Source organism: Caloenas nicobarica, chromosome 2 (genome assembly GCF_036013445.1).
Source record: "Caloenas nicobarica isolate bCalNic1 chromosome 2, bCalNic1.hap1, whole genome shotgun sequence".
NCBI classification, from domain to species: domain Eukaryota; kingdom Metazoa; phylum Chordata; class Aves; order Columbiformes; family Columbidae; genus Caloenas; species Caloenas nicobarica.
The window spans coordinates 26,620,516-26,646,457 of NC_088246.1; the positions used below are offsets into that span (position 1 = coordinate 26,620,516).

Genomic DNA, 25,942 nt, shown 5'->3' on the forward strand with positions numbered 1-25,942 from the left:
CAGAAAAGCAGGGCGAGGGGCGGGGGGAGCCTCTGGAAAAAAAAAAAAAAAAAAAAAAAAATCAGACGACGAGTCAGATTTTCCTTCCGAAAGCCTCAAAGTGTCCACGTCCTCAAAGCATGGAACCAATTTAACGTCGCCGCCTCCCTCGCCCCCCCGCCCCGCCGCTGCCAAGGCCGCCGCTGCGGGCCGGAGACACGGGCACGTGACGGCCTGGGAGCCGCGCGGGCCCCGCGGCCGCCGCGCGCCCATTGGCTGCGCCGCCGCCGGTGACTCGCAGCCCCGGGACCCTCCTGCGGTATAAATAGGGCGGACCGGGGCTTGATTAATTTAGCATCCCGGGCAGCAGGTTTCTGCTAAGGTTGGAGTTACTCCTCAAGACTGTATGCCTGCGTCCCATAGGTAATAGCTAACCACCGACCAGGGACTCTGCACCACAAGGAGTCTGCATGTCTTGCAACTAGACATGCTCAGCTTTGTGGATACACGGATTTTGTTGCTGCTTGCAGTAACTTCATACCTAGCGACAGGCCAACGTAAGTGCTTTTAGCTTGTTTGTGGCATGGGTGGTGTCAGGGGGTGGCTGTCCTACTCTGCGCTCTATCCAGACGGAGAGAGAAGAGGGAGCTGCAGCTTCCCGAGCTATAGAGACCATCTCATAAAACTGCCACCTCCATCCCAAATCAGAATTTAGCTTCTTTTCTTTCCTCAGAAATAGAAAAGGATGGCAAAAGGCCAAAGAGATCCTTCCCCCTCTAAAAACAAAACAAAAAATTAAAAAAGACGGGCTCGTATCCAAAGGAAAATGCAAAGCCCTAATTCAAGCGCAGATGCTTAAAGGCTCGGATGAGAGTGTTTACGGCGAGCGGAAGAATCCAGGCTGCACTTTGTGAGACTTCAGGCGCGCTTTGCGGAGCGGGGCGGCCGGCAGGAGCGGGAGAGCGGCGGCTCCCCCGTTGCGCCCCCGGGCCGGGCGGGTCGGGTCGCTGCGGGACCCGCTGCCCCACGGCGCTGCGCACGGCCGCGCCCCCTGGAGGCGAAGCGAACGCTGCGGCACTCCGTGCTGCTGGGCGCCCTGCGAGCCAGCCCGGCGGGGACGGTGCTCGCTGCTCCCCGAGTGGCCCCCCGCGCACTGAACCCGCACTCCCTAGGGTCTCTGGAAAGGCCGTACGAGGGAGGAAGAGGGAGGCAGGGAAAGCGCATCCCTTGGCGAAAAGGGAATGGGGCTCCCCGAGGGTGCAGCGCGGCTTCCCGCAGCTCGCTGGGAAGAGGATTCAGTCTCCCCCGTCGCTGCGGGAGAAGCGCAGCTCCCCGCGCACTGCCGTGGGAGAGAAACGCGCCTCCCGGACTTGGCTGGGGGAGAAGCTGCTGGGCAGCACCCTGTGAAGCGCCCCCCTTCGCCCCGCGCTGCCATTCCTCTGCAGGGCTGGCTCGGAACTGGGTTTGGCCGCGCTCTTAGGCGGAGCAGGGGGGGAGCAGCCGTGCCCTGCCCTGCCCGCTCCGGCCGCTCGGGGTCCCCGGGACGGTGCCCCCCGCGCCCCACCCGCCGGCAGCAGCCTGGCGTGGCGACAGGGGAGCCGTGGCCCGGAGGAATCCCGCGGCGAGGCCGTTCTGTCCCGGGGCACCGCGGGCATCTCCCACCCGGTGCCGGGCGGCGGTAGCAGCGCCTGGGCAAAGGCTGAAGAACGGAGCGGTTCCCGCGGGCATCCCGCCGTACCGAGCGCTCCCCCCTCTCGAAATGAGACAGCGGAGTCGCCAGGGTCACCATCACCTGGGGGCAGTAGCGTTTTTAATTTTAGGGTGAGTTAGTCTAGGCAACCGGTGCTCTGCCGTGGCATTTCCGTGCTTTATGGTGTTCAGCGCTTCACTATTTTTACTTTTTTTTTGCTGGTCTGTGTGAATCATCTGAATTCAGTACAATCACACATTGCCAAAGTGACACGTTGTGGAAAAACACCAAACAACCTGTTAATTAGTAATAATGTAAAATTGCTGGCATTAAAGTGTGATGCGAGACGTTTTTACCATGGCAAGTTTCAGCCAAAACAGATTTTTAATTTATTGAGATTCAGAAAACAGATTTTTGAAAATTATCTCCAGCTACTTAACAAGAGTGTACTTAGTAGTAAATAACGTACAGAGAGAAAGTTATTTGCTGTTTGATGTTTCATGGCTTCGAACTGTTCTCTGTTACACTCTATAATATTTTGCACGAAATCGTGGAAATGAGTATGTTCGAGTAGAACCATTCCCCATAAAAAGTGAGATTGGGCCATTTATATTAAAATTTAAGATTACTTCTACAATTTAATATCTTCACATTGGTTAGCCTGTCTGGGTTTATTTATCTGTTGCATGCACACATATGTGAAAATATATATGTGCATTGTTTTTTCCATTGAGATATGTTTAAGCATATTTATAGCAGGCTTATAGAAGATATTTGCCTTTTTACTGTATCAACCATATTACTTGTTTTAATCTCATTAGCAAGTCTGTTTTGAATTTGAAATACATTGCAATCTCACCTGTGAGTCTTTACAGTTTAAGATAATCACCTTTAAAGTAAGAAATACATTAAGGAAATATTTCTTGTATTGAGAAAATTAACAAAACTCTGTTTTGATGTAAAAGCACTGAAATGTAAAACTTGTAAAATAACTGAATCCACACTCTAATTGTCTTCTCTTTTTTTTTTTTTCTTTCTTTTTCCAGATGTGAGTGAGGTCAGTATAATTATATTTTATCTAATATGTAACACAATTTCAATTAAGGGGCTAGACTTCTTTTTTGTGGCAGTGTTATTTACTAACATTAATTCCCAAGATGGTCATGGAAAGATACAGATTAAGTCCTGAAGAGACTGCCTGGAAATGTACCCACCCAATTTCTCAAGTGGGACGGCCCTTTTTAAGAGACTGCCTTCATAGGTGTAAAGACCATGAGGAGAAAGTAACAGAGCAGTGGTGTCTGGACATTATACCTGGCAGTTTGGATTGGAGATGACTGCACTTTAAAGACAGTCTTCCAGTCTAAATTTCATTGCACAGAAGGATTATGAAAGAACTCAGGTGTGACTTTTTTATACCAGTTTTGTAGGCTGTAATAGGTATAAAATTGTCAGTCTTCAATAGAATGTTCTAATGTAGTTACATGTATCTTTGCTATGTAATAAACTCCTAGCCTTCATAGTAATTTAAAACCATAGGGCATACTTAATTATGCTGTACTGAGAAAAATTATAGTTATGTAAGAAGATGAGTCTAAATTTGTACATTATTTTAGTTTAAAATATTGGGAGAAATTATATCTTTTTAAAAATTCTCTTCTTTATTTTTTCCAGGCATCTGCAGGGCGAAAGGTAAGCATTTTTATTTTTCTTGTGTAGAAATGGAAATTATATCAGATATTCTTAGACAGATTAATATTTTGTTGAATATTGAATGAAAGGAAATCTGACCACAGTAATTATTTCCAGCATTCCCTGAGAGTAGCACTGAGATAAGTAGGAAGTAAAAGGGAGGGAACAATGGGTGCAACATCTTAACACCAGGGTAAGCTCAAATATTGGATTTAAGGTGCTTTACACAAGAGCAGAATTAAGGCTACCAAGAACTAAGCGCATCAAAGTAGCATTCTTGTTCAACCAGAGTTCTTTTGGAAAGACTTACATGAATTGAACAGTACAGCAATACTCATACAGGTCTAAAAGGCTAAGTAATTTCTGTTTTACTTCTAAAACTTACTACAGTTAAATTAGAGCCAGTTATTTATTAGACACTAAAACCAACTTTGCAAGTACTTCTGTGCCCTGTGCAGTGACGCTTTTAACAGTAATGACAGTGACTACCTTATTTCCAGTAGCATATTGTGGAAAAAGAATATGCTGTCTGTGGAAAACAGCTATTAGACCTGCATGTGCAGTCGTCTTTCCTTTTTTCATGTACACTGATTATTTTTAATGTATCTGTTTTCCTGTATCATCCTGGAGAGTTTCCGTGGTAACTCATTACATTCTATTTTCTTCCATCAGGGCCCTAGAGGAGACAAAGGGCCACAGGGAGAAAGGGTAAGGAATTAGATTGACGTTGATTTGTTTGTTGTCTTTGAAAACAGTTGTTGGAAAACCAGTAGGAAAAAACTAAGTTTAGAAATTGATGTGAGATTATATGAATGTTCCTGTAGAAGCTTGCATGTATGATTTCATTAAAAAGAAACCAAGTTATCTAGGTACCAAATTATACCCTGGAAACACCTCACCAGCCTAATCATGGTCATTGTGCCTGAGCAGATGTGGTTGAGTTCAGACGGCAGCCTCGCACTCCAAGTGATGGTTTTAAAAGCTTTTTTCCAACTGCCCATAGTAGAAATAGTGCATGAAAATGCAGAAGGGAAAGTTGACACATAAATATGCAGTCTTTGAACAACATGGTATATGGATAAGCTCTCTACATCAAGCCCGAATAGACAGAGCTAGCTTTGAGGATTGTTCATTGTCTATGCCTCCGAAGATGGTTTGAAAAAGCACTCTTCTTGGCAGCTAGGCATTTGTCACCTACTTTCTATTAGTCAAAGTGGATATTGTACTGTTAAAGGCTACTGTAAAAGTAATCATAAATAAGGAGAGTTCAAGAATTTAGTTGTAATGTTCATTCATATCACTGACATCTGCTTTTCTGATTTGCTCTGCATGGTTGCTGCTTTTTGTAAAGTGCTATTCTGAAATTCACATCCTTATTGGGGAGGTGTGTAGTAATCATGTCATTTTTATCTTCTGAAAATGAAAATGCCATAGTACTGATAGATAGCTCTTGAAGGCTTCTTAGATCATAATATGCTGACAAACATAGAGGGAACTATTAGGAAGAGTATATCTTTATGGTCAACTGGATATTTGCTTTAGGCTACCACTAAATAGATTTGTTTAATGAAATGAAATACATGCTTTATGCTGAAGGCAGCAAGCCTAATCCTGCTCCTTTAGAAATCCATAAAGACTTTTATTATGGATTTCACCCAGCACTGAACTGAATCCAAAATACAGTCCAAATGAAATACCTCACCTCAATTGCCACGGTGGCAAAACTTGACCAGCTTTGTGCATTGAGGATGAAAGAATAGAAGGGCAAATATTGCTGGACTGAACACATGTAATTTCAAGGTGTTGTAAAAAGTTATGGCAGTGGCAGCAGAGTGACTGTATCAAATATCTGTAGGAAAGCACTGTCATCGAATTTGCAGTGAGACCAGCAAACAGTCGAGACTGGTTAAAAACTGGCCTTTGGGTTACTCTGGATCTATGTCAGTTTGTACCGGTAGGATTGACCTCTGCCAATGTTCAGCTGGTCGAATTTTAGGCTCTCACCAACAGAGCCTGACAGGCTGCGTGAGTCCACATGGGTGACCCGGGGTTCATGGGTCCAAAATTTGGTCACTTAAAATGAAACTTTCCAATTTGGAGGTTACACTTTGGGTAGCATAGATCCAATATTGCCCCCATAAATCTTCTCAAATATGAAACTACATTAAGTATTTGATACAGGGTGTGGCAAGGCAATGAAAATTCAGACTATGCTTATTTTCTAAAGTTAGCCATTTATTGAAACTGCATAAATAGCACTGCTGTAGTGTGTGCTGCAAGTGCCTGGTTGTTAATGAATTTATCATTTCAGAGATTTCTTTAGCCACTGGTAATTCTCAATTTATAATCCTTTTTTTTGACTCTAGGGTCCACCAGGTCCACCAGGCAGAGATGGTGAAGATGGTCTACCAGGTCCTCCAGGCCCTCCTGGTCCTCCAGGTCTTGGCGGAGTAAGGCATCCAAACTTTCTATTTCTGAAACCGATAATCTGTGCTTTGTGGCTAAGACTAAATGCATATCTGCTGGAAAACACTGGTGTTGCATTGAAGAGTAGAGGAAACATTCTCTTCTGATCAGAAAGAAATTCCTGATCCCAGTTGCAATGAAACTCTCCTTGGGATGTATATTGCACAGGAGCACAGGAGCAAATCAACCCTGTTAATTAGCATTAAATTTATACAGCCATAATGTGTATGAATTAGGAATCAGCTCAATGAAACCTGTGCTGTTAAGCAGGTGGGGAAAAGAAATGGTACTTTGTGGCTGCGTTCAGGAGAAAGCAACTGTATTGGAATAAATTGAAGAAGACTACCCTTAAGCTAAAAGTCCATACTTAAAAGTCCTTTAGAATTTTAGAATATCATCCTTTAGAATTTTTCATTTTTATCTGTATTCATGCTGCAGAGCATATGTGGACAGTGTCGCATGCACACTTTCTGCAGAAGTGTCCATCAAGTATTCTCTGCAGAATACTGGCTTTAACTCTTTCCTTGACATTAGCTTGCACAGTGTGGAACATGAAGACATAGACGTCATATTGATCAAGCTTCGTAAATCCTCCTGCATGGAAGAATACTATTTGCATTCAATATGAATAGCAATAGTTTATCTTCCTGTTAGCAAACCCCAAACTGCTTTAATTAATTTCCATTATTTTAATATGCTAATAAAACCAAGCAAGAAAAGGGTTTTCAACTGCATTGTATAGAGCTTTTTTCCATTCTAGCGAAGAGGGAAAGTGTAATCTACAAAACTAGATGTATATTTGTGTACCAAACTTATATTGATAAAAGATCAAAAATCCAGGGCAGTGTTTCTGAGGCTGCATGCTCCCCAGATATTTTTGAAGCCGCAGGGCCCACCTCATCTGATACCCAGCCAGGGCGGGTACATGAATTTTACTTAAGCGATGTGGTGAAAAAATATGCATAACTTCCTGCATTGGAAAATAGGCAGAATTATCTGAGGGTTTCCAGAATGTTTTCAATTTTAAATGAGGACTGAGTTTACATTCTTAATTTTCAGTTCACACTATTGCAACACCTCTCTGTCACTACTACTAGATATTTGAGGCCATTGTGTGAAAGGATCTTCCTAGTAAAATCAAGTCTTTCTGGAAAGAAGGGAATAGAAATGTCTTTATAATAGGGCCGTATTTACTAAGTTTTACATATGCTACTTCAACATACCATATAGCAAGTATAGCAAGTCAGATGACAGATGTAGAATGCTAATCATAAATACTTTTTAAAGTAAAATTTTTGGTATTTTAATTTCAAACTTTTTATCTCCTACAGAACTTCGCTGCTCAGTATGATCCATCTAAAGCAGCTGATTTTGGCCCAGGACCTATGGTAGGTATATGATTTAGCACTTGATAACTTGCACAGATAATGTGTTTAGTATTTTCCTTTGAGTCTAATACAGATGTATTAATGCAAAGCATAGTTTTAAAATTAGCATTTTGATCATTCATTGAGTCAGACTGTAATCTGATCCTATGATGGAAGGCAACGTGAAGTGTTTGAAATACAGTCTTAGGACTTGAAATATGGTCTTAGGACTGTATATTTAACTTCAATATAGCACTACTGAGTCTTGTGCTTTAATTCTGTCTGTCTGACCACACCTTTATGAATCAGTGAATCTCAAATGTGTCAGGTAACACGCATACTTTGATACAGTATTACTTTAGCCATATTGAGACAGAAGATTGTGTTTTAAGAATGAGATTGATTGCAAAGCTGCTCTCTAAAGCAGACATAGGTCTAGAAAGTAACTCGGTATCCCAGCTCCAGTCGGTGACCATTTTTCTCCCATGGCTGTACAACCCTTTCGATATCCTTGTATTGCACAGCTCTGGTAGGAAACTGGCCACCACCTTCGGTTCTCAACAACTGAATGTCAGTCCTTGCTACTACAAGACTATTCTGAGGAGGAATCTTTATCGGTTACTGCATACTGTGTCCAAATGTAATTTAATGAGCCTATTGCCTCTTCACATGAATTTCTATCCCTTCCTGATGTTAGCAGATATTTTCAGTGTACATAGATAACAGAATATGGAGTTGAATTCGGCACACACACTGACATGACATGCCATGCATCTGATGCGTGAGCAGCAAGGATGAAGGTTGCCCAGGATTATTCTAGGTGAAATGCTTGTTTCTGTTCCTGAAAGTAATGTAGTATTAAATAATTTTTTGAAAATAGTTTCGCATCCATTTAGATACTAAATATAGGAAAATAGGAGTGTCTTTAATCAAGTTCTGCCCTTAGTGTCTGACAATAAATCAGAAAATGTAGATGTAGATAAAAAGTATTGCTTACAAGAAAGATAGGTAAGCCATTGAAAAGTAAGTCATTTTTATCGTGTAATGCGAAAATCTTTTTAAAAGCGTTCCCATGAACATTTAAAACCAATTAAAACCATAATGTTTTATTTTGAAACATCTCATTAAAATTTGTTTGGACAATAGAAGCCTTAATTAAATTTCAGTTCAAAGTTGTTTGCTTGCTTAGTAAAGCTTAAGACAACTGTTAAGAAAGTCCAGCAATCTATGGAAATTTCCCTTTTTTTTGACCCTTTTTTTCAAGATATATGTAACTTCTAACTTCAGTCAAGGAGAATATGTTAGCAGCTTATTTGGGAGGCAAAATGAAGATAATTCAATCAAAACCAGAAAACAATGAAATATTTATGTAGAAGTAGATAATTATTTGAAATAGATGTAGACAAAATATGTATAAGAGTTGTTTGATTTCTTTCCAAAATTATGTGTTAACCTCTCAGTTCATGGCAATACTGCCATTTATATATCTTTATTTTCCTTTTTACCTCTTCACCAATTTAATAATCTTTTCCTCCAACAACACTTCCTGAAAATCATGATAAAATTTACAGGCCCAAAAATACAATCTTTCTTAATGTGTTGTTATGAGCCTCATCTTTAAACTCGGGAAGTTCATGCACAGTAAGGGAGAGGGTACGTAGAAGAATGAACCAGTGGATTTGCTAACAAGCCAGAATAGATTAAGAAGCCTCATCACAAGGTTTTCAGCTGTAATGGTATGTTCCTAATCATCTCACTGGGTTCTGTGCTAGTTCATTGTCATTAGAAGATCTGTTTGCACTTGGACTGCCTGTGCAAATTCAGGCAGATCTCTTAACTTCCTCTAACTTGCTGTGGACATTGCACACCGAAAACTGTAATGCTTACCGATATTTTAGTAATACCAGGAATTGGTGTTATAGATGAGTTTGGGTAATGGTGGTGGGGTTTTTTTAAGATTTTGCAATTTTTCTCCCCTAGGGTTTAATGGGACCTAGAGGCCCACCTGGAGCGTCTGGACCCCCTGTAAGTACAGTCTCATCTCTCCTACTGACTAACATTAACATGCCTATAAAATCACAAAATAGCCTGTTCAAACACTAACAAAATCTCCCTCCTCTTCTAGGGTCCTCCTGGTTTTCAAGGTGTTCCTGGTGAGCCTGGTGAACCTGGTCAAACAGTAAGTACAGGTTTCACATATAGACACTGTTAGCATTAGAAATGGGGCACCAAAGTAGGCTTCTGATTCTTAGGCCCATTTCTCCTGTCCATATGCATGTCCTTGGATGTTTGAATTGCATATTCCTACTTGATCCTGTTACAGAAACAGAACTGAACACTGAGATTCAGACTCCTTCAGACTGGAATCATAAAGTACAAAGTCAATTAGGATGGAAGGACCTTGCTTCAGTTCAGGCTCCAGCTATGCCCCAACTCAAGTCGGAAACCAGTGAAAAGGATTATCTGAAGAATGATGCTTTATGTAATTCTCAATTTATTTCTAACAGGGTCCCCAGGGTCCTCGTGGTCCCCCTGGTCCTCCAGGAAAGGCTGGTGAAGATGTAAGTTGTTATTAAATGTTCCTCATCTCTTTTGGGGCTTTGACTCAACTCTTAACATTAGATTGTTGTTAAGCTAAGCATTCTATTGACCATAGCTTTTATGTTGTACTATAATATTGGATAGAGTAAATAAACTCCTAAAACAACTATTTTATAGTACAAGAGATGCTGTATGTTGGAAATGTATAGAAAAATTAATAACCTCACAACCTCTCCAAATACATTATTTAGCTTTCTGAATACAGGAAGAGGGAAACTTGAAAGCTAACAAGCTCTCTGTATTTATTGAAAAAGAGAAACTTTGCTGATGTCTTCTTTTTTTAATGGTTTACATAATTGTTGTATAAAATGAGTTTTCCTTCTCAGTGCATTTTTACTGCATTTTTTTAGGGTCACCCTGGCAAACCTGGAAGACCTGGTGAGAGAGGTGTTGCTGGCCCTCAGGTATGTAGCAGTCTACTGCATACATTACAAAACAGTTCTCTTATCAATGAAATCTAATGCTGTATCTGAATTAACAGTCTAGTAATATTCCCTATATGCATTTCAGTTCTTACCTTCAGGGTTATCATATAGTTACCGTTTTGTTTTGTGTTTTTCCCCCCTCAGTAAAGCTAGTGTAATCAGTAACAGAAGTGACATAGTGAGGAGTTACACAGGAGCAGGTGAGCAGGCACCTTGGCGTAGAAAGCTAAAACAGCTGTGCTATCACATGTTAATGCATGAAACTTCTGAGATTCAGAACTGGAAAATCAGGGTGATTACTGTTAGTCTTGGAACAAGTCTGGTCCTGGGAGGTTAGGGAATGGACTGAATTCCTCACTTCAGTGATCATGGCCCAAATCTACTTGTTAATTTTCTTGAAAGGCATGCTTTTATTTCTTTTTAACTGCAGTGTATAATATGAGAAACAATTATTCATGTGCTGTGTCTTTTTAGGGTGCTCGTGGTTTCCCTGGAACTCCTGGTCTGCCCGGCTTTAAGGGAATTAGGGTGAGTCTATTCCTACTTTTTCCCTGAATAGTTAAGACTGACAACACTTCAGCGTACTGAAAATCCCTGGAAATCCTCTAAAAGTTAAGAATATGTATTCTAAGTGCATGAACCTCTTTGAAGTTTTTAATATCTCCTGATATGAAAGAGTGATTAAAAAATTATATTACGAAGTCATTTTGTATGGGAAGAAGGATTTACCTTACAAGACTAAGAGTTCGTGTATAGGTATTAGTGGGAAAATATATACTTAATGTTATTTTTCTACTCAATATAGGGACACAATGGTCTGGATGGTCAAAAGGGACAACCTGGTACTCCTGGCACCAAGGTAAAGATGAAATCTAAAAATTTAGGATGCATTTGTAGATCTTTCTAGTGAAAGACGTATGAAGTCCTCTCCAATTAGTCTTCTGTGTTGTCATTAAACATTTCCCAGCTGCAATAATCTAGAAGTCAGTGGATCCATGCAGGACAAATATGTGCACCTTAACATGAGAAATTATTCCTGGGGCCTTATTCTTGAGCCCTCAGTCAAGTTAGTACTTTCAGTAAATAAGAGCTGCAGAATTTGGCTCCTTATAATTGGTTATCCAGAAGCACTTAAACTGATTTTTGATATCTCCGCTTTTCTATGGATTGTACTTTAGGTTTTCGTGGGGTTTTTTTGTAAAATACGCTAAAATGAAAACATCACATTTTTCTATAAATTTCTGCTGTATGAGACATGCTCTAGTGTAAAGCTTTTTGCTCAAACTTTGGATAGATGCAGTGCTCTTCTGAGTTAAGGCTATTTGATCTTCACAGTGTTTTTCCTTTTACCTTACTCAGATTAGTGCACCTTGGGAACATTATCCTTAAAACAATGTTTTTAAACATGGTCTAGAAACATATTTAGCTAACTCTCCCTCTCTTAGTTTCTTCTCCCATTCCACCTTAGTGCCTAATAGCAGTGTTCTTAAAAAAACACCACTGCAGCATTGAGTTGTAGGAACTTTAACTCTGCAGACTTATTCACAGGAGATGTGCATTCAAGAGCTTTTAACATAACAGTGAAAAACTTAAATACTAATTCTCCCTATTGCTTGTTTCTAAGAGCTTGGCACTACTTGCTTAGAGTTACTAACTGTAACATAGCATTCTCCAATATCACAGCAAGTTGTTAATCTCCAGAAAAAGTTTGGTAATGACATAGCAAGCACTCAGTCTGCCCAGTCTTTGGATATTAAAAGCAGACAAAGCAATTAAGTAGAGTTATTAGTAAGAGTGCTAATCAGACTGGAAAACACAAGCATAATAAGTCAAGGTCACGCATAGCAATGCTAAAGGTAGTGATGAATGCAAAAACTTGTGCTGTTTGCAGCATTTAACACTACGTGCATCAGGTCTATTCAGGATACCAATGCTCTAGGACAAATCTTGTCACCATAGACCAGCCTAGACCAACTGCAGGCTTATTGAGAACACTTAAACACTAAAGGGAGAGGAGTCATGTTTTAATGGCTGTCACTCATATCTCGGCTTTATTGGTCTGAAGTTAAAAATACCTGAGGCAGATTCTTATTTCCAGCCATTTGACAGGAACTTTGGCACCTTAACCTAAGGAAAAGAAAGCATCATTGTGCTTCTGCTCTAGCTAAAAAAACATGGGCTGATAGATCTGAATGAGTAGTTGACTATCTAGGCCCTGTCTCTTAGGTGTGTGCTACAGACTAAATATCAGAATAAAGAAAGGGGTAAAGAAAACTGAGTTTGGCAAGTGAAGTAACTTGCTCTGGCCCTTCTCTTCTAAAAGGATTCCAATAGTCCATGTTCCAGTGTATGCAGGGACAGTCACAGCCTCTGCACCCTCAGGACCTGATGTTATTGTACACTGTGGTTTAAGTGATACAGGACAAGGACAGTAGGATTCAGCACTTGAATATCTCTCTAGATGGTGTTGTGCTATCTGTCTAACGCATCCTTTAAGTAATTCAAGCCTGCAAACTTTCTTTTTCATAGGGAGAACCTGGTGCCCCTGGTGAAAATGGTACCCCAGGACAACCTGTAAGTATTTCCTGATGCAGTGGAAAATAATAATCTGATAGATATGGCTCAGCCAGCTTTTTGGTCAATTTTTATCATCACTGACACTCCAGCTTGCTAGATACTCTAATGTAATATTATGCAAATATTTAGAACAGAACTGTCTGGCTGCAACACACCTCATATAGAGACTTAGCAGAAGAAAACCAAAATCTATACATCTTTGTTCAGTGAATAGGTATAAATAAGTTATTTTGATTTTTCTTTCAGGGTGCTCGTGGTCTCCCTGGTGAGAGAGGAAGAGTAGGTGCCCCTGGACCAGCTGTAAGTGGCTTCCATCAGTCTGTTTGTGATCATGATCAGCCACTTACTGTGGCTTTCCCTGATCTTTGAATCTCTTTTCAAACTCTGTTTATCATGTTCTCTCCTCACAGGGTGCTCGTGGAAGTGATGGCAGCGCTGGCCCCACTGGACCTGCTGTAAGTTCCAGTCTTGATCCTTGACAATAATGTTGCATTAGGCCTTGTGTCCCTCTTTCTGTTTATAGAGGATTTCTTGGGTTTCTGAGAAGTTGTTTGTGTGGACATTTTTAACACAGTTCTTTGTTGCTTGTCAGGCCATCGCAAAAAAAATATTAAAACATAAGCTCTTTGCAGACAGTATCCTGAGAGCCTGAGGATTTATATTAAACACATCTGTATCAAAGGAACCAAATAATCTCTCATTTGCAATGATGAGTTCATAGGGAAACACCTGATGAACAGAATCCTCATTTCCAACAGTCTAACAGACCGGTTCTCATCCCAAAACTAAAAAGACTTCATACCTTTTAAGAGGTCTATACCAGGCGTGTGTTGCAAATGACTGCAGTTATATACATCCTGAAACTACCATATGCGCTCCAGGACACAGCTTTGTGCCTGCAATTTTGTCCTGTTTGACTAACAGGAGTTAAGCTTTTTCATTCACCGTGGATATCTGAGTTATGTGAGCTAGTGTGAGAGGCCAGAGAGGTCCAACTGTCCTGATCTGATTGGTAAACAATAGCTATTTTAATAAATGCTAATCCAATGTAGATTTATCTCTTTTTAAGGGAGTTCTTGTTGCCATAGCATACCACTGACTTCAGTAAACCTGATTTATTTCAGTGAAATAAATGTGTGTACAAGGGTATAGTTTAAAAGCTGTAAAGAAAAAAAAATGAGGAATAGCCTAGGATATTTCTTCCTTCTTGCCTTCAAAATTTGAGTCAATGATGACGATGTACTTGGTTCTGTCAATTTTGATAAAGTTGATTTTAATACTTGTCACTGCAAATGTCTGTCATGTTTTAACAGCGTGGAATTTTAGCAGAAGTACAAATTTCATTTCAGTTCTCCCACATTGGATACTTGAAAAATATACATGACTGGGCATTTGAATTGCAGGCAAATAGAGACCTTATAGCCAAGGTCTGATGTTATACTTCACAGTAGAACCAAAGCATTTTAGCGACCTTGAAGGCAAATGAGTTACCATAGAAAAAATATTCTGGAGCTGCTGGCTTCAGAGGTTCTACTCTGAATGGGCAGCAGCAGGGAGTTGCATTGGGTCCCAGCATCTACACCAGGCTAAAGTTATTTTACACATAGTTAGGTTATGATGCTGTAAACATTCTGTTTATTAACACTCTTTTTTTTTAAACTAAACAAGAAATATTGTTATATTCTTCTTGCCATTGGGAATATAAACATAAAAGAGTCACTGTCATGGCAGTTCAGAAAGCTTCTATTTTCATACATATGTTACAGGGCATTTAGTCTTTTTTTGTCTTTTTTTTTTTTAATTCTTATGCAAAACCACTGAGAATTCCAGGTACCCAGTTTGTAACAACCACAGTAGGTTATAGAATGTCAGAAGCCAATTCCTCTTTGCTACACCAGCTGACCCATTTTATTCCCTTGAGTTTGCCAGGCAGTTTTATAACTGAAAGATGTTAGCTCACAAAAAAAAAAAAGGTGGATATCAATCCCCAATAGTTATGAATGAGTTGAATATTTCATTAATAACTAAAGAAAAACTCTGTATTTGTACTTGCGTACATTAAAGAATAAAAAAGGCTGTGAATCCATCAGCATATCTTCCTTTGTAGTGTCTGGGTACTGTATGCTAGGATGCTTGTCCCATCACAATTATAAATCCCACAGCAATAGCTAGACACAGTAGAATCAGTGGAAGTCCTCTTCAAGCTGACATGCCATTGACTTTGCCATAAGAAAAGAGTCTCATGAAAGGGCACTGGGGCTGCATGTGTTCCCTGCCTCAAAAAGTATACTCTGGGTATGAATCAAGAGTTTTAATACATTCACATGTTAGAATCAACTCCTGACCCCAGCTGCTGTTAAGCCTAATCCAATTTCTAGTACATTCTTACTGACTTCAGTCTAAATTGTGTCAAGCACTGGCTTGTAAAGTGGTACAGAGATCTTACCAGCCCTCTTCCCACGTGTGAAGAAGGACAAATGCTGTCATCAACACAGTGCTCTTGTGTGTCACCAGTAGTCCAGAAAGACTGCTGGTGTGAAAGCGTGCAGAGGTACCCTGCACAGTACGTGTGTTGGAAACAGCCACCTGATGCTTGCCATTGCAGGGTGCGGCGCTCCCCTTCATTCATTCCTTGTCGGACTGTAGAGCAAGACATCTTGCTTTGCAGATAGATGCCTGCCTCTACTCATCCTCTGTTTAGTTTTTCTCAGGTGTTTGGCTTCAAGGCAAGGTTTTACCGGTCATTGCTTAATTCACACTTTGTTAGCTGCACTGCAAATGTTTTTCAGCATTGACCTTGCTCTTAATCGTTTGTAGTGAACCAAATCTGTCAGTTTGAAGTTGCAAAAGGCAACTGATACTCTGAGGTGGTAATGGGCAGAAGTGTCTAAGTAAATGTACATTTTAAAAATCTGTTTACTTCAGCAAGCAAGATACTTCTGTCGTTGTCATCATTGAATACTTTTGCACAACTGCTTCCCTTTCATTTCCTAGGGCCCTATTGGTGCTGCTGGTCCTCCAGGCTTCCCAGGTGCTCCTGGTGCTAAGGTATGAATATCTGCTTCTAGTGGTACATTTCATAGTGAAGATGAAATATAGTAACTAGTATTGCCAGGCAGCAAAAAAAACACCTTATCTGAAATGGGAGTGCTTTCTTATCAGGATCAGGTTGAGGGTGAATCCCTGTCGTATTTAGTTAAATCATGTACGGATGCTAATTTGAAATATAGGAGTTATTTCCCAGCTGAAGATTGATGCTAGGCAGGTTCAGGAAGACACATAACCTCTTTCTATTTTTTTACTACTTCTTACATGGTGCATTTGTATACACCTCACAAAGGTAACGTGGATCACAATAAATAACCAGAGTAACAGTTTACATTGCTTTACAGAAGTAGTGGAGGGCCAAGAAGCTGCAGCTGAGTATTGTACTCCTTCCAGTGTAAGTGCTTGAAACTACAATGGAGAAACTTTTCAGGTTTAGAGCAATACCATTTTGCTCTTGCAGACTGCAACTTAAATAATTCAGTTTATGACTCTGATTTTAGCTTTTTTTAACCTGGGTAAGACTCTCATTATTTTGAATTTTACTCTGTCCAAGGAAGGACGGAGGATTTTGGACAAGAGTGTCCCATATAGTGCACTCGCCATTTGCCAAGAAGCTCAAAGCTGCATACACTGACATGTAGTGTGATACAGGTTTTCGTCCTTAACACAAATGCATGAACTCCAGGTCACAACAAACAAAATTCTTATCTGGATCAACTTTAGAAGAACAATTTGCTAGACCTCTTAATATTAACTGCAGCGAACACAAGATAAAATTGAGATCCCATTCTGTTTATTTTTATCAAAAGGCAAGACTTTAGGAAACCATGAAGTCTTCTCTGGTGCAGGTGTGAGTGTGGTTATAGCACGTAATTTCAAGAGGAGACTGCCTAGGTGTCCAAGGTGAACTCTGACTAGTCCAGAGAATTGCTGAAGAGAAGTTGTCATATTCATTTTTTGGTAGTAGACTTACAAGCTTCTGAGAGTAAAGCCAAGAAGCTTTTTCCTGTCACTTACTGCAATGTGAACACTATCCTCCAGCACTCTGATCAGGCATCATTTTGCATTTTGCTTCAGTGCAAATGGCATCTTAAGGTACAAGATAATGGTCAATTAGGTCTCATACACCATGCATCCTTTCAGGCCAGTGCCGGAGGCACATGGCTGCACATAAGACTGTAATTGTGATCCTGATTTTCTAGGTCAACCTTCTGTGTAATCCTCAGTGATAGTTTAGCTTCTTAGATATGCTGAGCATCTATGGCTCCCATGCTAGCCATCAGCTTTGATGGGGCCTAGCTAGGCTTCCTAGCTTCAGTGCCTTTAAAATTCAATAAAAGCTCTCAGCTCCTTGATTTCTTGGCCTCTGAAGTGGGAATATGTATACCAAATAGTATTCTTAATGTCAGGCTGATATAGGATTGCTCCACTATTGCCCTGACACTGTGTATGCTGATAGAGGGCTCTATTCTTCTCTCAAACAGGGTGAAATTGGACCTGCTGGTCATGTTGGTCCTGCTGGTCCTGCTGGTCCAAGAGGAGAGATTGGACTTCCCGGTTCTAGTGGTCCGGTTGGCCCTCCAGTAAGTAACTTGCCAGACTTTATCTATTGTTGGACAGGTGCACATGAGACTCCGACCTAACCAGTATTGTTATTTTTCTTAATAGGGCAACCCTGGTGCTAATGGTCTTCCAGGGGCTAAAGGTGCAGCTGTAAGTACAACCTTACCCACACTTGTCTGCTCTGGAAAAAAAAAAAAAAAATCATTTAATGCAACAGGAAAGATAATGGACTTATAATACTTTTTTTTTCCTCTGTTGGACAGGGTCTTCCTGGTGTTGCTGGTGCTCCTGGTCTGCCCGGTCCCCGTGGTATTCCTGGTCCTCCTGGCCCCGCTGGTCCTAGTGGTGCTAGAGGACTTGTTGTAAGTGACCTTTTATATTGTATGTCTTCATTTGAAAATTGGACACAGTGTCCACAGTTGTAAAATATTTCCTCTGGTGTATTTTTGGCTTTAAGGCAGACATTATGTCTTGCTCCACTATAATTAAACACTGTGGTTCATTTCTGTGTCTCACTGCCTGCTTCAGATGCTGAGACTGAAGAGGTTCACTTTGCACCCTTTGGGTAAAAGGACTGTTAAGCTCTGTCCATGTTGATACCACCAAGAGAGATGTGGCAGCAATCTCACAATCAGGCCCTCAGTGGGTATCCTCAGTAGAGGAATCAGCCCTGGATGTTTCGTTGTTCAATAACTGCCATTTCTAAGTGTCTTTAAGATGTCTATTTTCATGTCCGTTAAGCCAAAAATACAGTTATATTACTTGACCGTTTCTCGAAATAGAGGCATGCATGGCAGTGGATGATTAAAGAGCGTTTTGATTCATGTAAAAGTTCTTCAGGTAGAAGAGAGATTTTTGGAATGATGCTTAATTCTATGCTCTCTTTTTGTTTTGGACTCTAGGGTGAACCAGGCCCTGCTGGTGCCAAGGGAGAAAGTGGTAACAAGGGTGAGCCTGTAAGTATGGCAATATGTTAAGGTTGTTTTGATGAATAAAGCCTGATAGTACCTGCAACACAGCATCTGATTTCTTCTTTTTGTCTGTTTGCTCGAAATAGGGTGCTGCTGGACCCCCTGGCCCTCCTGGTCCTAGTGGTGAGGAAGGCAAGAGAGGTGGCAACGGTGAACCTGGCTCTGCTGGTCCCCCGGGCCCTGCTGGTCTAAGAGTAGGTTTTCTTTTTATGTTCCAGAAGTAGAAGCAAAAAGGAAAGAGGAGATAAAGCTGGACTCAGAAATGCAAATTAAGTAATTATGAGTAATTAAATTTACATTAATGCTTCTAAGCAAAGATAATTTGCCATTCTGAGCCTTTTGATTAGTTGGGAGCAAATCTATTTTTGCTTTGTATTAATGCTGTGTACTATCTTATCCCTGAAGTAATTAGAGGTTGCTTTGATTTATCTATTGTGCAATATTTAGTGCATTCTCTTTGATTACTCTTAAAGCTTTGTGATGAGGTTTAACTGCTTAAATCAGATAATTGGTTCACGTGTAGCATGAAGCAAAAGGTTTCAGTTCATTGTCTTCAAGAGTGCCTAGAAGCCTTTTCACTGGGTGAGGAAACAACTCAGTGAATTTCAGGTGGCTTCATGCAAGAGCAGGACTTCAGTGGAAAATAATAGGAAAAAAGACAGTGTTTCCACCAGGTTTTTTTGGTAGAGATAAAGATTCAGTATTGTGCTTTGGGTAGGATACACAGTGTCATAAAGAAGCCAGTAACTCCGCACAGAAGCAAGAGTGAAACAGTGCGGTCCAGGCTGTGGGATCCTGGCTGCTGGCTAGAGCCACCTTTAGATTACAATGAACAGTGAAAATGTTCTGATACAAGCAGATTAGAATTTAAAGAAATCTAAAGGAAGTGAGAGAGATTTCTTTCACAATATACTTTTACACTGAGGTACGTGTGCTCAGAGCTGCGCTTACCTCAAATTCAGCAGACCTGCTTGGAAGGCTGAAATTTAGCAAGCATTATGCACCTTACAGGAACAGATTGATGTCTTTCCCTTTCTTGATGTGTGTTGTGTTCACTTGCAGGGTGTGCCTGGATCTCGTGGTCTCCCTGGAGCTGATGGCAGAGCTGGTGTAATGGTAAGATTCTTGTCTGGGTCACTACTTCTGAACCATCTTCTTTTATATACAGATGTGTGATGCTTTTTGCTATCTCTGCCTAATTTTATTTATTTATTTTGGTAGGGACCTGCTGGTAGCCGTGGTGCTACTGGTCCTGCTGGTGCCAAGGGTCCTAATGGTGATGCTGGCCGTCCTGGTGAGCCTGGTCTTATGGGTCCAAGAGTAAGTTTGAACTCTGTGGTGTAAGTTTGAACTATGCAAAAAGAAAATTACTTAAAATTTAGGGAAGAATTATTCAGAAATCCAACTGCAAAAATTCAGCCTGTGCTAACCATAATTAGGGCACTTCCACCACTCTATCGAAAAAACATTCTTGAGGAAACTACTAAGAAGCATCAAAATGTTTATTGAAACTAGCTTCTTTTGTAGGTGGTAGCATTTGTTTGCTTTGTCATGGAGCAGTGCACCCTTGTACTGGATTCAGCACTGACATCTGAGAGGGGGTTCCACTTGTGATTATCTACAGAATGTGATCATTAAGATCACAGCTGAAATGCGTGCATCCTCTATAGCTAACTAAAATAAAAGCAAACCCTGCTAAAATCCTGTGAGATGGCTGATCTGCTGATCTCAATTATTTCAATTTTATTTTGCAGAAGAGCCATCCACTTTTCATGGTGCTGGCTGCAGCCAGATTATGTGCATGTAATTGTATTTTGTCTTCTTTGATCTACTCCTTCTTTTCCCATCCCACCCCATGAAGTGAAAGAGTTTTCAATGCACATGTGAACTATTAGGCATCTGCAAATATTTAAGCACATTTTCTGCTATATAGAGCCTAATTTAATTTATCTGAGTGACACAGGTCCTTACCTGTAATGATCTTCAGCTGGCATGGGAGCACACACCACCAAATTAAACTTCAGTGTGTTTTAGATGTAAACTTGATAGGACATACAGTCCTGTTTCCACAGTGTATATTGATACATTAGTGTCTCTGTGTGTGTGTATGCATACATGTAGAAAAAAAAAAATTGTTTAACTGTTGGGTGAGTTGATTTCCTTCTAAAAACATGAAACCCTTTTTTTCTCAGGGTCTCCCAGGTCAACCTGGAAGCCCGGGCCCTGCTGGCAAGGAAGGTCCTGTTGTAAGTACCTTGCTTTTCATTTTGTTTCCCCATTGCATGTGAAACATAGACGTAGACTGAGATTTTAAAAAGCAGAGATCTCAGCACTGAGCTCTAACACAACCCAGTGTAAAACCAGCAAGATTTTACTACCATATTACTCAAAAAATAAGTGAGAAACTTTCCATTCATTTCCATGGGTCTCAAATCTAGCCTGTGTGCTGGAAGGGGAAGGAGAAATTCACAGTTCTGCAAAAAGGAGAAATATGGAAGAATGCATGAGCATGCAATGTATAAGCAGTGATTAAAATTAAAGGGCGTTTGCTTCCTGTCAGTACACATTTTTCCTAAAACTGCACTCTAATTAAATTACCCCAGCCATTTAATAATGTGGTTTCTTTTTCTAGGGTTTCCCTGGAGCAGATGGTAGGGTTGGGCCAATCGGTCCAGCTGGCAATAGAGGTGAGCCTGGCAACATTGGATTCCCTGGACCAAAAGGTCCCACTGTAAGTACAGTACAGAAACTTTCTTTACTATGAACGTATTTCCAGACTAATCTGTAGGTCCCCGACTCTAACAATTGAACGCATCTTGTGTCGACCTGTACAGCTTATTGGATGGCATTCACTTATATTCAAGAGTTCTGTTTTAAATTATTTTCCAGTTCTCTAAAATATGATTAAAAAAATGGAAAACAATGTAGTTAGTTTAGGCATGTTTAGACATTGAAGTGATTAGAATAATATATGTCTATATTATAATTTCTTCATGTCTATTTTATCATTTCTGTATGTACTCTTCAGTAAAAGCTCTGTACAGGTTGGCTACCAGGCCTAAGTTTCAGTTCCAGAGTCTTGTTATTTATGGAGCACAATCCAAAGCTCACTCACTTTAGACGAAAAGCTACCAATGATTTCAGTGGGGCTCTTGACCTGCCACACAGAGGCCACAGATAGCAAGAATCATCTACTGGATTTGTGGTGTTGCTATACATACAGACCCATGCAGACATATATATAGTGTATTGCATAGTATACTATGCAGAGTGTCATGAATTATGATCTCAAAAAATAAAGGAATTGAGTTTTGAAAAGACATTTTATTTTGAGCTGTTCTTTCTAAGTGGATAAAATGGCAGATTGCACTTGTGGGTGTTTTAATTAGGGTTAAAGAAATATTACAATAAAACTTCTGGCAAGGAGAGAATCGGTCTCTGTTTAGTAGTTTAAACTGAATCTAATATGAAATCTTGGTTAACTTTTATATCTTTTTCTTTCAACTTCAGGGTGAACCTGGCAAACCTGGTGAAAGAGGCAATGTTGGTGTTGCTGGCCCACGGGTATGTGGATATGTTTTCTTTTTCAACCTCTAGAGAGAAAAAAGTAAATTTTGAAAACCTCTGTAAGGAGATAGCATTGTCTTATGCAAGCATGGATAGATGATGAAATAGAAAAGCACTTGGGAATGCATTCACCTAGCTTCATGCTAGTGGGGACTATTACTTAAGGGAAAAATGAAAACTACCCTTCTTGGGTATTAATTGGGTAATTCATTATGCAGTATTAGCTTCCTATGAAGAGGAAAAAATAGCACACCCCATGCAAATTTTTTAGGACAGTGCATGTTTTCTAGTTTGTCCTTCTTGTATTTAAGGGACCAAATAATTGGTCTATTGTGGGAAAAATGCTATCAGCAAGGTTCCTATAATCTGTAATTCCAAAAGAATTTTCCTTAAGGGTGAATGTGCTGCAATAACAAAAACAGTCACCAGAATTAAAAATTGTAAGCATCTTTAGTACCCTTTGACGGTGAAGCTCTTACAAGTAATGGTTAAGTTCAAAATACCCAGTTGGAGACCTTTAATTTTGACACAGAATCACTTATTCATAACAAATTCATAACAAAACCAGTATTATTCATAACAAATCAAAACTGATAACAGCTTTCTATTTGAACACATTTAGGGTGCTCCTGGTCCGGAGGGAAACAACGGTGCTCAAGGTCCTCCTGGAGTCACTGTAAGTAACATCCTCCTCACAGATCCAATTTGTGATTTACTTTTCATTCACGGGACTTCCCATTTTAAAATCCATTGTCCTGTATTCCTCCTTCCAAGTTAATCGCTTGTTTTTCATTTCATCCAGGGCAACCAAGGTGGAAAGGGTGAACAAGGTCCCGCTGGCCCTCCTGGCTTCCAGGTAAGTAACTGTGTGCTCTGCTCAGTCTTATCTATGGTTTACAAAGTAGGAAGTGCTTCTGTCTTAACTTAATCTGTATTCTTGTTTCTTTACGCTTAGGGTCTGCCAGGTCCCTCGGGTCCAGCTGGTGAAGCTGGTAAACCAGGCGAAAGGGTAAGTGACAGATACAGTACTCCACAAGTAGGGGCAGAACATTGCATAAGCATTATGTTTACAATTGCACATGTGGTGAAGCAAGAGCCTGTTGGGTCCATTTGCCAAAGCAAAGCAATCTGTGTTATATGCAAAGTTTAATAGCTCCTTTTGCTAAAGCTAGCCACAAACGAAGAAGGTTTGTTGGAATTTCCAACATACTACTTTTTTCAAAGTTTTGGTACGAAACTGAGCAAAGCCAATCGTTAGCTTTTCAGGCCTTGAGCAGCAATAAAATATGACCCCCTCCAACAGACGAGTCAGTACATGAAAAATATTTTACTTCAAATTTCTTTTGAAGTCTTCAAGGTTCAATCTAACCTGTATTATTCAATCTGTATGCTTTTGCGCATCAATTGATTTACAATGGCATACAACTGAGGTAGCTCAGTGGTAATTCAGGCTCTAGGTTCTATCCTGTTAAAGTATGTGATATAATCTGCAAATTGTGCATCCTATGTGTCGTAACACCCTAAAGTTATAGTTACATCCCTCTCTGTCCCTAGAGTTTACGTTGCATGTACCTGAAAAACGAGCTTGGAATTTAATAGCTAACTCTTTCTTTAGATGAAAAATTATTATCTCAGGTGTGCTTTGAGAAATTGTGCATTTTAGTCTGAAGATTTTCAATATGCTGCTTCAATTTGAGAAGCACTTCTATTTACTGCTAAGAAACAAAGCACAATTTAAGCTAATGAGTTTGCTTTAGAAATAAGCTTTACCAATACATCTACTCTCTTTTAGGGTCTTCATGGTGAATTTGGTGTCCCTGGTCCTGCTGGCCCAAGAGTGAGTAACTCATCTGAAATTCAGTACAGACTGTCTCAATAATGTGTTCAATAATAATAGTAACTATACCTCCCACTTCACTTTATTCTTTTACCTGTATAGAGCTTTATGGGGAGGCCATCCTGCATGGCAGGGAAGTCCCATTCATGCAGAGCAATGAGTAGTTTATAAAATGCTTGATTAATTATTTGCTTTCCAAATCACCTGATAAAGAGGTTGATATTTAAACTCCTTCTAGTGCTTCATCTTTTCTTCTGATTCCCAGACTAAATGTAGTCATGACAAATATTCCCATTCACTCTTTTCACTCACGTCAATCAGTTTAAATAGCACTTTTCCTCCCTATATTTAGTCCCCTGAGGCTGCATTAATAACAATGTCCTCTTTAAACTTTCATTTTGCCAATCTATCCAAGTCAAGTTCCCTTTATCATTGTAGTAGTGCTTATCTGTCTCTGGCTTATCTTAAGCATCTTGTACCCAGCCAGAGTGTATTTCATTCAGTACTCCAAATTAGGTTTTACTGATTCTTTGTACAACAAAATCAACACTTCCTAAAAATACCTCACTGCTTGTGCCCATCACATGTGCCTTTTTCATGTCTGCATCATATCATTGGCTATTGTATATCACCTTTCCCCTTCTGTCATTTTCACCAGGTGAATCCCCCCATTTACAGCACAAATACTCATTTTTGTACCTAAATAAATGGCCTGGTACTTTTCATTCCTGAATTTTGTGCCACTTCTACTGTGATAGGCAGACAGCAGGTTGTTCACTTCTGGGTAATATGCCAGCATATTACACAGACAAGAGCTTCCACCTTTGTGGTATTTGCATATTTCATAAATACCTTTCTTCCTTTTCTGCTTGTCCTGTCATTAACAAAATATATGTAAAAACAATGAAAAGATATATTAATTGGGGAACATCTGTACAACATAAGTTAGCATTCTGCATCATTGGCACGTTTCAGCAGTATGGTACTTCTCCTTGAGTCGGTTTTCTGGCAACATTATAGTTCTCATTCAAACTCCCAGATTCTCCAACATAACTAAAAATCTCCAATATGCCTTATCAGATTATTCATTGATGTCCAGCTTGATCACACTGGGATAATTTGAGATTCCTTTAGTAAAACTGATATTTCTACCTTTGTTAGATCTATTGTGCATTTAAGCCCAGTTCCTGGCTACCTCCACGTCGCCAGATGACCTCTGTTTCAGAATTTATCCTTATACATGTATAACATACAGGTCACATTAGTAGGCTTTAGCCTTTGTTCTCCAATATTCACCAGGCATTTGCCACTGTAAAAATAATTGTTTGCCAATTACCATGCCTCTAATTTCACTAGAATCTGTTATCTGCTCTCAAATTCATATAAGAATCTCCATTTGACAATAGAATGCAAGACACTGTTACCAGAATGAGCACAGTAGCCAAAATCCATGTTCAAGAAGTCCGTGTACTTTAATTGTCAGCCGTTATGATGATGCAAGACTTTAGTACTTAACTTTGCTATATTTTTGACAAAAGCTAGAGCCAATTCTTATGTCAAATTTAGTTAATATCTGCACAATTCTAATACAGTTCTTAAAGGTTTGTTCAGCTAAAAATGTGTCGCATTGTCATTTCTACTGGTCAGTGCTCTTAAGCCTTTAAGCTACAGAACAATTCAAGGAAAAACTCAAATCAGACTGTCTCCTGTAGGGTGAACGTGGTCCTCCTGGTGAAAGCGGTGCTGTTGGTCCTGCTGGTCCCATTGGAAGCCGTGGTCCCTCTGGCCCACCAGGCCCTGATGGTAACAAGGTACGCCTTTTCCAGCTGCCATTGCCTCCCTGTGGAATCCCTGATGAAGTCAATCCAAAACCCTCTTTCCTGAGAGCATAAGTGATTACTAGTAACAGGTAGTTATCTATACACCATATATACCCACTGGGTCATTTCTTCACATAGTAAAGCTCCATCCCGGCTAGTCCACACCAATATTAAAGGTTTTAGTTTAGCACTATAGGCAACGGGAGGGGAACTATGGTTTGGGATCATTTTGAATACAACTTGTCAGCTGGATATACTATTATTCTGGTTTAAGATAGGGTCCAAGATTTTGGGCAAAATTCATGCTGACTTCTATTTAGACCCACCTTATACACAGGA

At 40.2% G+C, this 25,942-nt stretch overlaps 1 protein-coding gene across 1 annotated transcript in view; it reads left to right on the forward strand.

The window, feature by feature from the left end:
* The first annotated feature begins 346 nt into the window (after positions 1-346).
* COL1A2 (collagen type I alpha 2 chain) overlaps positions 347-25,942 on the forward strand; it is a 40,670-nt gene continuing 15,074 nt past the window's right edge. The window contains exons 1-31 of the mRNA XM_065627146.1: positions 347-536; positions 2,716-2,726; positions 3,344-3,361; positions 4,034-4,069; positions 5,728-5,811; positions 7,159-7,215; positions 9,175-9,219; positions 9,320-9,373; positions 9,702-9,755; positions 10,146-10,199; positions 10,695-10,748; positions 11,026-11,079; positions 12,750-12,794; positions 13,044-13,097; positions 13,208-13,252; positions 15,792-15,845; positions 17,330-17,428; positions 17,514-17,558; positions 17,672-17,770; positions 18,311-18,364; positions 18,466-18,573; positions 19,442-19,495; positions 19,601-19,699; positions 20,572-20,625; positions 21,012-21,110; positions 21,890-21,943; positions 22,569-22,622; positions 22,749-22,802; positions 22,902-22,955; positions 23,739-23,783; positions 25,496-25,594. Of these exons, the coding sequence (XP_065483218.1) occupies positions 467-536; positions 2,716-2,726; positions 3,344-3,361; positions 4,034-4,069; positions 5,728-5,811; positions 7,159-7,215; positions 9,175-9,219; positions 9,320-9,373; positions 9,702-9,755; positions 10,146-10,199; positions 10,695-10,748; positions 11,026-11,079; positions 12,750-12,794; positions 13,044-13,097; positions 13,208-13,252; positions 15,792-15,845; positions 17,330-17,428; positions 17,514-17,558; positions 17,672-17,770; positions 18,311-18,364; positions 18,466-18,573; positions 19,442-19,495; positions 19,601-19,699; positions 20,572-20,625; positions 21,012-21,110; positions 21,890-21,943; positions 22,569-22,622; positions 22,749-22,802; positions 22,902-22,955; positions 23,739-23,783; positions 25,496-25,594 (1,860 nt within the window). The 5' untranslated portion in view covers positions 347-466. The remainder of the gene's footprint in view (positions 537-2,715; positions 2,727-3,343; positions 3,362-4,033; positions 4,070-5,727; positions 5,812-7,158; positions 7,216-9,174; positions 9,220-9,319; positions 9,374-9,701; positions 9,756-10,145; positions 10,200-10,694; positions 10,749-11,025; positions 11,080-12,749; positions 12,795-13,043; positions 13,098-13,207; positions 13,253-15,791; positions 15,846-17,329; positions 17,429-17,513; positions 17,559-17,671; positions 17,771-18,310; positions 18,365-18,465; positions 18,574-19,441; positions 19,496-19,600; positions 19,700-20,571; positions 20,626-21,011; positions 21,111-21,889; positions 21,944-22,568; positions 22,623-22,748; positions 22,803-22,901; positions 22,956-23,738; positions 23,784-25,495; positions 25,595-25,942) is intronic.